The sequence below is a fragment of the Lissotriton helveticus genome, chromosome 3_1 (assembly GCF_964261635.1).
Source record: "Lissotriton helveticus chromosome 3_1, aLisHel1.1, whole genome shotgun sequence".
NCBI classification, from domain to species: Eukaryota; Metazoa; Chordata; class Amphibia; order Caudata; family Salamandridae; genus Lissotriton; species Lissotriton helveticus.
The window spans coordinates 1981186114-1981202441 of record NC_136061.1 but is presented as its reverse complement, the minus strand read 5'-3'; the positions used below and the strand labels follow the sequence as shown (position 1 = coordinate 1981202441).

The window sequence follows — 16328 nt, the reverse complement described above, 5'->3', positions numbered from 1 at the left end:
TGATGAAATGCAAAGCCAAGATTAAAAAGCCAGGTTTCTGAATTCATGGATCAGCAGCAAAACCACAAATCCTCTGTTGCACAAATATTTATGTACCGTCATGCTTTCATTGCTGCTGCAGAAGATGCACAATGCTGCATAGGCGTTCTATAGCTACCTGATACAACTTGGCACTGCTGGCTAGAACGATGCACCTTGAAGGGAGAGCTGGGTCCAGATGCTCGTCTTTTCCTGATCATGTGACCTCTTCCACTGAAGGATTCCTGGGAGTTGTTCGCTGGTTCTATCTGCATTTCGACCTCTCCTATCTGAATGTAGCCCATCTGTAGATAAACAAATCACAGGTATATTAGCACAGACAATAATTCCAGGTATACAGCCAGGCCCTCCAATTTATATACACTCGTGGCAACAATCACAAAATCTATCATTTTCAAAAGTCGATATTGCCAACATCTAAAGGAGGCTCAAATCAGCCGCTGAAGTGCAGCTTTAGGCCTCCTCATTTTTCAGTAAGGTATGCTTCTCCAGCACAAGTGACTCACCCCTTTATTGGTGACACAACTCGTTCTGGTCTCCCTTATGAGCCCAAGTTTGCATCTGTGTATTAGTATTTATAAAGCACAAATCTAGCTAGATAGCAACAAAACGCTTTTCACCAATTGGGGTCTTCCACGATCATTCTGTCCACAACAATGAATCACTATTCTAAGGACCCGTCCCAATTATTTTATTCCTTTTTGTCTATTGGCCAAAGAGAGTTTCATGGTATGGTATGGTGTCTTCCAAGCCCTTGTTCTCATAGGACTGGAATATGAAGCTAAGGATTTGGAGTTTAATCCTGTACTCCACCAGGGTATAATGCACTACTTTTAAGGTGAGGGTGAATGTTTGTGCTTTTTCAAGTTTAGGTCTAACTTGCCCAACTCAGTCTGTACCTGTTGCTACCAGTTTCTTAGATTTTGCGGGTAGAAATTGCAGATTACGTTGTTATGGTCTTGGTGTGTCATTATCAGGGCAGGGCTCCTGTTAAACTATGCTAGGTTTTTGTATCGAATAGCGTTCGCAACACCGAGACCATGTGCCACAATAGGTCTTCAGGTCAGGCTGGTGTCCGTTTTGTGTGTTTTTCAAAGCGCGAGATGTCAGTGGAGGAGCAGCAGCTAGAGGTCATAACCCTGCACTGTCCCCCCCCCCCCCCGAGCCTGAGTGAGGTTTGTTGATGTTGACAGGGTATTTTTTCAATGGCGGAGCTTTGTGAGGAGATGGTGGGGAACAAGTGGCATAGATGTTGCAGTCTTCCTTATGTGAGTGACAACTATGTCCTGGGGTTTCGCTGTAAGGTGTTTATTACCTGCTGCTCAGCAAGTGTGACTGTGGTGGTGGAATGTTGGTGTGTGATGATGCGGTCGAATGTTGGTGAGTGAGGGAGTCAGTTAGAGGATGGGCTGAGCAGCCGCAAAGTAAAAGACTGGTCCGCGGACCCTCATGTATTTGCAGGTTATGCTTTTGCAATGCTGTTCAACCATCACGTGGCGCGACGTGTGGCTGAAGTATTCAACGCTGATCAGAGTGGATCACAGCAGGATTCCTTGTGTCACACCGCATTTAAAGTTATTTCAGCAGCGCCTTCAGTTTCGCTAGTCGCGTGGGGGTACCGGTGAGATCATATCATTGTGACATTCCAGGCCTCGTGGAATTGGAAACCTGTAGGCTTTATTACAAGGGAAGGTTGGTAATGGCTACCAGAGTGTTTAATGTCCGACATGAGACGCCATTCGGGAGGAGGACATTGTACTTTTTGAAGTTTTTATCGCACGCAATGTAAGATGCTAACCGGGTGATGGTCACTGTTTTGCTTTGATGTTTCTATTCGTCTTGAACCCTATGCACTACGGCGTGTTCTGGGCAGCAGCATCTTGGAGCTCGTCTACAAATATTCAGTATGGGTGAGGACTTCGGGTGAGAAATGTTGACTTTTTTTTCCACCCTTCCTACGGGGTAAGGGTGAAGGGCAGAGAGGAAGTCAAATTTTGAAGTTTTTTGTCCAGCCTTCCCATGGGATAAGGGTGAAGGGCAGACAGAGTGAGGCCATATTACGTGTGATTGCAGTGTTTTCCACCCTTACTACTGGTTTGGGTGAAGGGCAGTGTAGATGCCGAATGCTTGGTGTGGAGTGGTGTTCCACCCATCCTAAAGGGTAAGGGTGAGGGTCTTAAGAGATACTTGACGTGTTATTGCAATTTACTCCATCCTTACTAAGGGTTAGGGTGAGGGGCAGTGGTATGCCAAAGTGTTTCGCCGTTTCCAATAAAAAAAAGTGTTTTTGCAGTTTGTTGGTCTTTTCTCTATTGCGCCTTGTGGTTGGTACTCTTCGTGCCATTTTTTAAGTTAGCCTGGCCCGCTGGCATGTTTTGTGGTATCAGGGGTTGGATTGAGGTTAAGTGGTGTGGTAGAGTGTTATTGTCTGGTTTGAAAGGGAGAAGATCAGGGTGAGTGTATTCTTATTATTATTGACTGTTGTTTTGTTTGCAAGCAATATGTTATGACATGTTGTGCATATTGCATTCAATGTTTTCTATCTGTCTTTGTATGCACATTTGCAATTAGTGTGTTACGACATGTCGTGCTTGAAATGTTTTCCACCTGTTATTTTTCATGCATTCGCATTAGTTCTTATTGCTACTTTGTAAACATGCCTGCAAGCGTTCTAATGTTATTCTGCAAGAGTTCTAATGTTATTCTGTGTAAAGAAAGAATATGTTTATACCTGCTGCTCAGCCAGTGTGACTGTGGTGGTGGGATATTGTTGTGTGGTGATGCTGTCAAATGTTGGTGAGTTAGTCAGTTAGAGGATGGGCTGAGCAGCAGGAAGGCTGCTCCTGGTAGGGCTCTTGATGATAGATAACATTCATCTTAATAAATCAACCTGCTTCATCTACATGGACAAGGCGTCTTTCATTTACAACAGTATTTTACTCTGTGGGGTAGGGGAGGTACAATGCAATCACATTGCCAATTGTCCCTTAAAGAGCCCAATCAGACCACTATAGAGGCTATCAGTTTATATCCTTCCAAATAACCTATATGAGTGTGTATTAGAGTCATGGTGGTGGATTGATTGTTACTAATCAGTTTCTTTTCTGGGGGTCTACCTTTTCACCTCAATTCTGATGAACCCAATATTTCTCTGGCATCTTGATGCCCGTCTTCTAATATTCGAGGTCAAACTGTTGATTCTCACATTTTGTTTCTAAAAAACTGTTGACATTGTCATTTTGTTTCTATAGTTCTCTAGACGCTTGTCCCTTTGTTCTTGTTTCTCGTATTTCTTGGGTCAGTGTCACTCCGAACAGCCTCTCTGTACACGTCTCCAATCATAAGTTGTGCTTAAGGAAGTCTCTACTCTCCAAGACTCCTTGTTCTAACGATTCCTGTTCTTCATGTTTCCTGATCACTCAAACATCTTGCCCGCTAATCATAGAAAGTCACATCTCCATACATTTACTTGAGACAGAGTTCCAGATTCAGAGTAGAGTTCTATAGGTCTGCATTGAGGGCCTTTTCACGCCCCACCAATAATTACAGTTCTAGGAGGGTATTGGAGTATAGGAAAGCTGAGTCTTGCATTGAATTGTCTGAGTCAAAATACATGGGACAGGTGTGTCTCGCCATGACCCTTTAAAGGGTTTCATTACACCATCCCCTCCTTCCCAGCACCACCCACCAATGGGAAAGGGGAAAGGAAACATTCAACATACCTAATGTCTCAATGACAAGCTGATGCAGTGAAACATTTCATGCTTTAAAGAATCATGGACAATTACAATAAGTCATATGTGGCATTGTTAGTTTTGTTGAAAAGAATGTTGAAAGAAAAGAATCTTGTCTTATATTTTATTTACTCGTACAATGCATTTGAATTTATTAAATGCATACATACATGTACTTAACATTTTTGAAAGAAGTTACGCAATTGTAAGTTGATAAAAACAAGAGGAAGCAAGTTCAATTGTCTTTTTTGATTATTACTTAGGTATTTAATCAGTTTGATAGCGCAAACTGTGAATTTGTATAGTAGTAGAAAGTTATTAAAGTAGAAAGAGGGCAGCAGAAGAGTGTTAGTGTTAAAAGAAATATGTTAACACTGTTATTTTTGTAGAATTTGTTTCAAAGTAGCTGTGAAGTGTTAGTAAGTGATGAAGTTAGTATAACTGCAGTGTCATATATTTAGTGTAAATCTTTTGAGATAGAAAATGGTTGTAGTAATAATGCCTGCATGTTGTTTTATGGTATTGTAAGTACATAGTGAGTGTTTGCAATATAATATGCTTGTTGTCTGTTACTTTATAAGATGCAGTGCAAATTGTAATGAGTGAAGTATGTGAATAGTATGGGTGTATTGTGCTAGTTTAATCACAATTGCTCAAAAGTGTCCAGCATATAGCCATTACAACAGACTATGTAGAACGTAATAGGGATGTTATCAGTAACTTCTTCAATGTTGTCAAGTTCATCATAAGCAGAACTTACCTCTTTTAAAAAAATCATGACCTCAAGGCAGGCATAAGACATACACACTGAAGAGGCAGACATATGTCAGGTATGGTAGAACGCGTATTGTAGGCAGGGAAGGTAGGTAAGCAGGTAAGGTGGGTTAGGCATGATATGTGTAGTCGTATGGTATGTATGATAGGTAAGGTATACTAGGTATGGTAGGTTAGGTAAAATAGGTAAGATTGTGGTGTCATATTATGTAGTTATGGTAAATAGGATAGATGTGGTAAGAAGAGAGGTTAGGTAGGTTAGGTAGGTTAGATATGGAAGGATGGTAGATATTTCATGCACAGCAGGCAGGTATAGTAGGTGAGATAGATATGGTAGGTTGGTATGGTAGATTAGGCATGTTAGCTTAGGCAAGACAAGTTAGGTATGGCAAGTATATAGGGTTGGTTACGTATATTTGGTAAGTATTGAATGGGAGAGGCTTGGCAAGTAGGTAGGGTAGGTTACACAAGCTGGGTATGAAAAGCTACATTTGGGACATGGATGTGGTTGGAATAAAGGAGGGCTAATGTGGAGTGGTTAAAAAGTTAACAGAACAGTATTAAGTATGGTTATTAATACAATAATGCAATGCAAGTCTGTTCTAACTGAAAATAAATCCATTAAACAGGAACTAAACCAGGTGTGCACACCGCTGCTTCTTGGCATTGATGGATAAGATAAAAAAATTGTAGCATTTTGTTAACTACTTGACTGTTAAGCCCTTTTGTGGGAGAATTTGCGTTTCAACCATCTTAACTTTTTTCCCACAAAAGGTATCCTTGCCAAATTTGTGTCCTCATTTTTCCAACACCCTCGGGGCTCAAAAGGTACCTAGGGTTTGTAGCTTCCCCTGCAGAAAACCAAAAGACAGACAAAATATAGCTACATTTGTTTTGTTTTTTTGGGGGTGGCAAACACGTGCTCTGCAAGAAAGCATATGATTCTTTCCCCTAACAATGGCAGCACCAAAAGGTTTTCTATGCTACGATCAACATCATCCCAGCTTTCAGGAACAAGCAAAGTTGTATTAAAATAACAACTAAGAGGTAGTCCATTTTTCCTAATTGTTGTGGTTTCAACCTCCTTACATTTTCTAGAGGAAACATGAGGTAAACCCATTGGTGATCCCAGAAAGCAAAACATTTCTGAAAAGTAGACAAAATTCTGAATTCAGAAAGGGGTCACTTGTGTGTATCCCTCAAGGGTTTCCCAAAGAAGTTAATCACTGAATTAAAAAACAATAATGAAAATTAGTAGAAAAACATAGCCATTGGTAAAGTTTCCATCTGTAATTCTTTGACACACTGGCCGATTTAGTAAAGCAACACACTATTACGTCCCGTAGACCCTTTTGGTCGTGGGTATATACAGGGTTTGTAGGTTCTCCAAAAACATGAGATACCCAGAGCCAACAACTGAGCTGCAGCTTAGCATGATTTTACATTTTGTACCAACTATACAGTAAATCAAATGGTAAAATTGGTATGAATTTTTTATTATTATATATTTTTTGTAAAGCGCAGCTATCACCCAACGGGCATCTTGGCGCTGGTAATTGCCAGCGGATAATTAGAGATTCATCGTATTATTAGTTCTAGTTGTGAGTTATTCCAGATATTCATTTATTTCTAGGAATAGAGCCCTGTTTTCAGGTTCTTTCTGAAACTCAATAAACTAGTGTTTGTTCTTAGGGAGGGTGGGAGTTTATTGCAGAGTTGAGCAGCCTGGACCTGGAAGGTTCTGCCTCCATATCACAGTTTTTTAAAAGGAGGAGTAGATAGGAGGCCAGCTTGGAATGATCTTAAGGTTCGTGCTGGTTTATATAGTTTAATTATTTGTTGAAGGGATTTATGTCCATTATTATTTATAACGCTATGTGTAATGCATAAGGCTTTAAAGAGGCCCCTTTCCTTCACTGGTCGCCAGTGCAGTTCTTTTAGGGTTTCTGTAGCAGAGTCCCTTATTGCCTTTTTTAGTGCTAGCTCGGCTGCAAGTACTTGGGGCGCTTTGAATAGGTATTCAGGGCTACCTATTATCAGAGAGTTACAAAAGTCAAGTCTGGTTAGTATTAAAGCTTGTATCACAAGTTTCCTGTAGGGTTGAGGGAGCAGTGGAACAATTTTTTTCAGATTCCTAAGTTGTCCGTGGCATACGACAACTGTTTTGTTGACATGGAATCCATTGAGAGTTTATTGTCAATTTGAATACCAAGGTTCCATACTGGGCTCATTGTATCCAAATCTGAGTTATTTGCCCATGGCCAGAAGTTGCTTGGGAGTTGCTGTTGTATATTTGCTGGTGCACAACACAGGAATTAAGTTTTTTCCCCGTTGAATTTCAGCATGTTGTCAACCAACAATTTGATCATCCGTTTAAGACAGGCGTGGATTATTCAGTTGGGTAGGATCAGGTTTGTCCAGGGATGTTTTTAGTTGTGTGTTGTCTGCGTAGTTTACCAATGGTATTCCAAATAGTTTTATCATGGTTAATAGTGGTCAATTTCTTTATAGTCAGTTGTAAACGGTAGGATGGAAATTGCTTGTAGTCTATTTGCTAGGTAGGACTTCAGCCAGTTGAGCATAGTACCTCTTACACCTGCCTCTTTCAAGTGTGTGAGCAGGGTTTGGTGGTTAACAGTGTTGAATGCAGTAAATAGATCTAGCAATATCAGTACTGTAGTTCGACAACTGTTAACTCACATTCTTATTTCATTCGTGGCCATAACCAGTGCAGTCTCTGTTCCGTGGCCAGGCCAAAACCCACTTGTTCTAGTTCTAATAGATTGTTATCTTCAAGGAAGTTAGCTAGAGTCTTACTAAAGAAGTTTTGAGTATCTTGATTGGGAAGGGGAGCCTTGAAATAGGGCAGTAGTTGCTTGGTTCTTGGCCATCTGCCAGGGGTCTCTTCAGGAGAGGAGTTACCAGTGCTTTCTTCCAGGTTGCTGGAACCACCCTGGTGCTGAGTGATTGATTACAAATCCATCATAGAGTAGGGAAGAGTTTGTTCTCTCTGTCTTTCTACTGGAATGGGGTCGAAGGGGTATCCTGAGGAGACTGAGAAAGCCAGATCTCTGAACTTTGTTTCATCTAACAGATCAACTGTTTCTAAGCTTTTCTTTTTGGACCTGGCTTTCCGGTCACTGTCAGGTTTTTTGTTTTGGTTAAGTTTATTCTTATTTTGTATGTCTGTTATGATCCAATCAATTTTGTTGTGAAAATAATCTGAGAGGCTATAACATAGTTCTTCTGAGGGTAAAATATTTTGTCTTATACACTATGGGATGGTTAGTTCTTTTACCCAATCAAAGACCTTCTCTGAATTGTTAGATGCTACAAGTATAGTAGATGAGAGGTAATAGCTTCTGGCCTTTCTTATTTCTATCTTATATTCTTTATATCCCAGTTTTAGTGGTATTTTGTCCTCCTAACATTTCCTCCATTGTCTCTCAAGTTTTGTACATTATCGTTTTTGCTTCCTTAGGGTTTCTGTGAACCATGGTGCTGAATTCCTAGGTTTAATCTTCATTATTTTTAGTGGGACTACCTTAACTAGGGTACCTATGATGGATTTTTCGTAGCTTGAGTAGTTTACCTCTAGTGGGGTAGAGTCTATAAAGTAAGTTGTGGTGTCAGATATTCTTTTACTTTCAAGGTTTTTAGCTTAGCCCAAGGCCTTTTAAGAGGCAGGTTTTTGTAAATTGTATTTTCCTTGTTTCCTTTGGAAGGTAGTTTAAAGCTAAAGGGCATCATATAATGGTCTGACCAGCTAAAAGGGATGGGAGTATTTACCATTATCTTATTTGAGGAAGCGGAAAATTAGGTCCAGAGTGTGCCCGCCTACATGGGTTGGGCCTCTGGCCTGTTGTATGAGACCCATGCCTTTGCAGGAGTTTAAAAAGTCCACTGTTTGATTTTGAAGTGTATTTTCGGGCCAGATATTGAAATCATCTAGATTCTAGAATTAGGCAGTTGGAGTGAGACATTACAAAACTAGCTGTTGCTCCTAGGAAGACTTGGGCGAAGTTCATTAAGGGACCTGGGGTCTATAACATCATCGCCGCAAGAGAATAGCTCCTTCCTTTTCTTTAATTGAGAAATCCAAAATCTCTATTCGTGCAACGGTCTAGCCTTCTGTGCGCGCCTTCTGTGCGGTCGCGCCACCATGACGTGTATGTAGCCCTCCCTACTTGATTCTGCTAAAACAACTAGACCGCTCACTTTGATGATCCTAAAACGGCAGCCGTCAAGCGGTTCCAACCAGACAGAGGAGGGCGGGTATAGCACTCATGATTGCTCCCGACTTCCTTACTGCATGCTACAGGTAGATACACTTCACATTTAATTGCACAATTATTTAATCCAATGTTATTTCAGTGTTTGCTTCCTAAAACACAGTTGAATGTACCATAAAACAATTTAAAAGACCCGTCCTATTGACTCTATTTCTCAATCGTATTCCTTTCCTTAAAAAGCTTTAAAAATGCTTAAAAAGCTTTGATTATCTTTTCCGCGATCAGTATTTCAGTATTTCATTTCAGCATCTCAAAATAATCTTGTATTTCTGAAATATGCAAAGGATACTGACTTTCGAAACAGTGGTTATTTGTACACCTCTCAATTTGAGGTTACCCATACTAATGTGATTCAGAGGGCATTTTGCAAAATGTCTTCTTTTTTGCACATTGGCTTATATTTGGAAGCCAAAATGCAAAGAAATCCAACTGGTAATAACAAATGTTATACTATTCCGTATTTCCACATGCCTGCCAATAGAAACGGTAGACCACATTTGTGGCTAGGCCTGACACCTTCAACACAAAATGCCCCAAACGCAACATGGAGAAATCAAATTTCACTCAGCAAAATCAACATTTTTTTGTTCAATGTAGGTTGCTTTGGAATTTCGGCATTAGCCACCCACAGAAACCTACCAAACCTAGATACTTTTGAAATCTGAACATGTAGGGGAATTCAGGTGGTGAGACGTGTGCGGATCTCATGTTTTCTTTTTTTACCAAGAAGGCCTTGAAAACCTCAAACCTTGGACAAAAACATGCACTTTCCTCATTTTCTATGATAGAAAGTTATGGAAACTGTGGGGGTCCACAAAATTCCAACCACCCAGCGTTCACATATTTCTCCTGATACAAACAGTACCACACTTTTGTGATTGGGCCTAGTGTCTGTGCCACAAAACAACCCAAAAGGAAACACTGAGGCATCCACTTTTACAAACCGAAACCGACTCTTTTTTTGCAATGTGGGGAGCTGCAGAGTTTTAACCCTGGTACGCACGCCACCCTTAGAAACCTGCCAAACCAAGACATTCCTGAAAATTAGCTGCCATGGGGAATATAGGGTAATTTAACTAAGTTTGGTAGTTTTTCTGGTTGCTGGATGTCCCCGAGCCCGAACAGTGCAGCCATTCAGTATGGCAGGTGAGAGAAAATTAGGCTTTACTCCCACTCTGCTGGCTCACATGTAAAAACTATGCTAAAAAAAAACAAAAGATTCTACTCGCTTGCCATGTGAATGGGGATGCTTTAGTCCCCAGGGGGAAAGAAAGATTGTTGTTCCTGAATTGGGTGGGGGAGTGGATGGGGATGGAGGTAGAGGGGAGGGTGAGGGTGGAGATGTGTGTGATGGTGAGTGTCGGGTGCGCACAGTGGCAATTAGCCTCCTGCAGCTGGTTGGGAACATGGCCAGGTCTCACTCAATGCCCTGTGGCCAACCCCACAGTCAGTTGAGTGTAGAGGCCACACAGTAGGGGTTGGTTGTCCATATCAAGTTGACCACACAGCCTGGTCAAAGGAAGGTTTGCAGTCAACCTCAACTGTTTGAAAATTACGTGTATCACAAAAAAACACTTAAATTCACTGACAAAAAAAAGTTAAAAATAGAGTTAGGGTCCTGGCTCAAATGGCAAAACTACTGGAAATCATCAGTTATGGTTGCCAATGAACACTACACACGCCATAAGCAGGGCTGCTCGCCATAATCAAAACATCAATTTGGCAACAGTACAGAAAAAAATAAGAGCTATCAAGAGAACAACATGGCATGGGGTGCCCAGTGTCTTTTTACCCTTACCAGCTGTGAAACCAGATTTGGAGGTGGTGTGTCTCAGGAAGTGACTGGAAAATACTTTATGTGAACTATTCTGAAGTTACACAGCCAAACCCTGTTAGTAACCAGGTAAGTAGCTCATGGAGGCCCCCTGGAGTGGCAGAAACCTAACTCATTGAAGCATTACCAAACCAGTAGATGTACCATAAAGAGTCAAAAAGGAGTGTCAGAGGCCCGACCAATGTGTAATAACCAGAGACTACTATATGGAGTCCACCAGGAACGACGTAAGGCCAAGGACTTGAATTACTGTTAAGCAACATAAGACTGAACTATATGGAGCCCACCCAAAAGCTACAGAACCCAGCTATAGGAAGTTCTGCTAAGCAACAACACAATGTACAATATGGAGTCAAGCAGGAGTGATAGAGGTCTAAATACAGCAGGCACTGTTAAATACCTAGAGGGTTCAACATCGAGTCCACCCAGGAGCAACAGAACCCATCACTTTCAAGCAATATTACACCCGCAATGAATAAACTACACAGAGACAGCAGGTGCAAGAGACACAGTCCCAGTAGGCATGGTTAATAACCAGGCAACTGACATATGGAGTCCATCTAAAAGTAAGAGAAGCCAAGCCCCTGGAAGCATTGTTAAGCAACAGTGGAAATACTTTAAGGAGGCACTAATGAGAGGTCTAGGCCCATCCCATACCACATAAGAGCCTCATAAGCCCATCCCTGGAAGCAAGGTTAGTCAGCCAGCACCTGTAGACTCATATTAAATAAAAATGGAGTAATTTGTGGGGTCTACCTAGAAATATAAGATGTCCAACCAATGTTAGAATTCTTTAGCAGCCAGTGAGAATACCATATGAGGTAACTTAGGAGGGACTGAGGCACAATTCCTTAAAGCACTGCACTGTTAACTAATCAGTGAATACAACATGGAGTCCACCCAGGAACAACAGAAACTCTAGCCCTGGAAGAACTGTTAGTGTCTTGCTAATAGCACAAGTAGTGTATCCTGGAGAGTTGGAAGCACGGTTTAGTTGCAAGTGAGTATATTATTTGCAGTCGCCCAAGAGAAGCTCAAACCCACGAAGCACTATTAAGCCACCGTGGAGAACCGAGCAGGAGGCACAACCACTGAAAGTGCAGCTAATATGCCATCAGGCTAAATGAGTACAGCACATAGGTGTGAGTCCATGTAGTACCAATAACGGTGCAGCCCTCAGAAGAGAATATACACACAGTATATGGGTTTAGGAGTCCATCTGGTAGGGGAAGTCATGCAGTCCACAAGAGTAGATGTTACCAAGGGATGGTAGTCAGCAGCAATCTGAGACTCTCCATGAGGCAGTAAGATGTAGGCTCTCAAAAATGGCCCCTGTGAAAGAAGGTAAAAACATAGAATACCTTTCGAAATAAATTTCCTGTTCTGTAAACACAAAAGAGCGAGGGTTCTCTCTCCTATTAACAATGGTGAATCTCTGATGTTGTGTCAGTTCTCATAACTGAAAGGCGGTAAGTGATTGCTTATCTCTAAAGATGCTCATCCTCCATCAAATAGGATTTTCAGTCACATCCATGTTCTTTGCTTGCCACTCCTCTCTGAAGCATCCAAGGGTCCTGTTTGATGTATATTATAGGGATCAGACAAGGTCATGGAGCCTGCTATCTTGATTTCAGATACATTGTGAACACTGCGTGGGGTCACCATTGAGTTGCATGCCAGTGAGTGTCTGTGAGAAGTTGGCCTGGCATATGAAGTCCACTATTCTAGTGGGCACTTTGCACCAGTCCAAACGACCCTTATTGATGGTAGGTTTAAAGTCAACCTTATACAAAGCTATACTAGTGGTAGCTGTGGAGAGCAGCCTTCAGGCTAAGTCTTCAAAGGAATGTAAAGCAGCTTGTTTTACCAGTCTATAATCTCCTAATGATCAAATGAAAGTACACCACACAAGGTATATATCAAATATATATGTATTTATTCTAAACACAATCCCCCTAGTCTCTTTATGAGGCTAGATGCAAAAGTACAATACAAGAACTTTAAATAGCACACAGTAAATAGCACAGTATACGTTATGCCCTAGGGGCTTCACAAACCATATACTAAAATAGTGGTATAAGAACCACGTGAGGGATAGAAGTGAGGTCTAGGGCCTGTAGAACCGATAGGGCAACCAGGAACCACCCAAAGTAGGGACACAGGAGACCCACGGGGGGTGTGTGCAGTGTCTAAACACAGCCACAAATCACCATTGACTTCTATGGAGGAAAAGCGAGTTACAATTTTAAAGATTAAGGACATTTGGGAGTGAACTACGATGGAACCCTTTTAGACTTAGACACTTCAAGAGTCTAGACCCATGGAAGCACCGGAGTACTTGTGTTACCTCACCCAGGGAAGCCGGGTGCATAGGTGTCTTTTGGTGTCGGGGTTCGTCGTCGATTCCAATGGAGAGCTGCAAAGAAGTGCTGCAGGCGACCAGAGTAAAAGTGCCAAGGGTGGATCGGAGATCTGAAGAACCTGAAAGTAGAGGGGACAGAGTCTGGGTCACTAGCCAGTGACCAGGAAGGCGACAGGAAGATGCCAGCCGATGTCGGGTGCTTTCAAGTGAAGTAGGGGAAGCTTGACTCTTCAGCCATGAGGACCAGGAGGCGTCGACGACAACCAGGAGCTGGATTCGAGCTGTCCCACAAAGGATGTCGTGTGCTGCAGCGTCAGAATCCGGATTGGACCCAACAAGCCTTGTGGTACATTTTCTATGTACATGTATGCCTCTTTAATGTCATTAGAACTTTCTGTTAGGTTTGTACTGCATCTTATGTTTTGCATTCTACATTCCAGTGAGACTACCTTGGGTAAAAGTAAGCAAACCAGGATTCTACACCTTGGCAACAGCAACCCACGAAGATGACAAGATTGGCTTTGGTGCAGACCAGGAAGGTCTGAGGGACTCATCCTTTGGAGGGGAGTCAGCGCACGTCTTGAGCTACCAGGAAAGCTCAAGAAACAAAGGATTGTCCTTCGTGGGGACCCACTAGCGAACGGACTAGGGATCATGAAGGAGCCTCGAGCTGCAGTGAAGAAAGGGGACTCACGGAACACTCGTGGAGTGCAGGCCTCTCAGCTTTGGTGCAAAAGGTGCTCGGGGTAGGGGCTTCAAATACCCCAATGAACAACTCCGGGAAAATTCGGGAAATAGGTGCAGTTGCAAAATTGCAGGATGTCTAGGAGTTCCGGTCCCACGTCTCTGGTGTTGGCTGCGGGTCTCAGCTTTGCTGGGATCTCGTTGCGGCCTCAGAGATGTCTTGAAGTCTGTGTCCTGTGTCACAGATTCTTCGGAGATCCGGCGGGAGCCTCGAAAATGCAGACCGGCAAGATGCTCTTTGGTGTCTGTTTGAACAGGGAGGTCACTCCTTGACCTCAAGGGAGATTTCTTCCATCTTCCAGTCGATATGGAATGTCGAAGGTCCAAGATTTATGTTTCAGAGTTTCCTCCAGGGTAATCTAAAGTCCTAGTGACTGGGTTCCTATACTTATACCAAGTTTAGGGGTTGGACTAAATCTAGGGTCCCACCTATGGGAGGACCTGGGGAGGGGGTGGTTACACCCCTTCCCCTTAGTCCAGTTTCACGCCAGAGCTGAGGCAGAGTGCCCAGGCAGCCGGTTTGAACTGGGAAATGCATGGAGCACCTTGTGTGCCCCAGGCAGTGTCTGAAAAGCATTCACTGAATGCAACCCACCCTGCCCCAATAAACCAAAGCCTATCTGGGGAGGTGCTAGCACCCCCCTGGACAGGAAACCTATTGTCCAGGCCTCCCCTGACGGAGTTTCATCCAGCAGCAGGAGGTCAGACTGGTGTTTGTGGCAGCAACATCCATTTTGTGATGCTGAGGCTTGTTTAAACTTTAACTAGGTATTCCAGTGTGTACATGTCTTCTCCCTCTAGGAGGGTGGAATGCTACCCCCGCTGCCAGAATTGGCGGAGATGTAGTATTCCAAAGTGTTTGATACCTTACATGACATGTTTTGATAAAGCCAAACCAAAGTTAGCATTAACCGCGAGGATTATAATGTACTTAAGAGTATATGGTATGGCTACATCATAGAACAGCTATAAGGAAGGATTTCCGAAAGCTGCAGAGGGGCTCAGCTCATGCTAGGGCTCCCTCTCAAACAAAACCAAGCACTCTGCCTTCAGAATTGTCAAGGCCTGCCATAGGAGTGACTTATAGGTTAATAAGTGTATATATGTAAAGGTAGATATAGGTATACTATATCTAAGTAAGGGATACTTACACCACCTTACCCAGGCTGCAAGTGCAGACCTGTGGTGCCATTTTGGAAGGCTAACCAGGGGTCAGCCCCTGGTAGGCCTCTAGGGTACCTATGCCCTTGGTACCTAGGGTACCATATACTAGGGGCCTACTAGGCAACTCAGTAACCAATCTGGTATGTACCTAAAGTACATGGTATCAATTTAGAGAGAGAACAGCTAGGCTGTGGTCCTGATTAGCAGGGTCACAGCAAGACTAAAGTCGAAAAACCAGTGAAACACAGCAAAAAGTGGGGGTAACCATAGGAAGCAGATCCTACTCTCCTACACAACCCCCCCCAAAGCAGGAACATTAAACTAACCTTGACCAGTTGAGTCTTCTTGTTCTAAGTGAAAATATCTGAAGGGTCCATCTGCATTGGCATAACCAGGTCTATGTTCCACTGTATAGTCCATTCCCTGTAGGGAAATGGACCACCTGAGCAGTTTGGGATTTTCACCCTTCGTCTGTTTTAGCCATAAGAGGGGCTTATGGTCTGTCTGAACTGTGTAGTGAGTGCCAAACAAGTATGGCCTCAGCTTCTTCAGAGCCAAAACCACAGCAAAGACCTCCCTCTCAATAGCTGACTAACGTTTCTCTCTAGGGGTCAGCATTCTGCTAATAAAAGCTACTGGCTGGTCCTGACCTTCATCATTCAATTGTGATAGCACAGCTCCTACCCCCAACTCAGAAGCATCTGTTTGAATAATAAATTCTTTGGAGTAGTAAGGACTTTGCAGAATTGGTGCAGTGCACATGGCCTGCTTCAGGTCATCAAATGCCTTTTGACAGCTGACTGTCCACTGAACTTTCTTAGGCATTCTTTTAGAAGTTAAGTCATTCAGGGGTGTCACTATGGACCCATACCCCTTGACGAATATTCTGTAGTACCCAGTCAGGCCCAATAAAGCTCTGACATGAGTCTGGGTGGTTGGAGCAACCCAGTCCATTATGGTCTGGATTTTGCTCTGCAATGGTTGAACCTGGCCTCCACCTACAAGGTGGCCCAGGTACACAACCTGACTCTGCCCTATCTGGCACTTAGTAGCCTTGATATGTAGACCTGCTTTTTGCAGGTCCCCCAAAACATTTTTCAGGTGGATCAGGTGATCTTCCCAGGTGGAACTAAAGACAGCAATATCATCAGGATAAGCTGCACAGTAGTTTTCCAGGCCTGTGAGGACTGTATTCACCAACCTTTGAAATGTGGCAGGTGCATTTTTCAGACCAAAGGCATTACCACAAAGTGATAATGTCCACTAGGGGTTGAAAATTTTGTTTTTGGCTTTGCATCATCAGCTAGTCTGATCTGCCAGTAGCCAGCTGTTAGATCAAATGTACTCAGAAACTTGGCAGAGGCCAAAGTATCTATGAGCTCATC

The 16328-nt window shown here is 42.8% G+C and overlaps 1 protein-coding gene across 1 annotated transcript in view; it reads right to left on the bottom strand.

Moving 5' to 3' along the window:
• The window catches only part of ADAMTS17 (ADAM metallopeptidase with thrombospondin type 1 motif 17), a 1305267-nt gene that overhangs the window by 1256156 nt on the left and 32783 nt on the right, over positions 1 to 16328 (bottom strand). The window contains exon 3 of the mRNA XM_078683112.1: positions 158 to 323. Coding sequence (XP_078539238.1) covers positions 158 to 323 — 166 coding nt within the window. The remainder of the gene's footprint in view (positions 1 to 157; positions 324 to 16328) is intronic.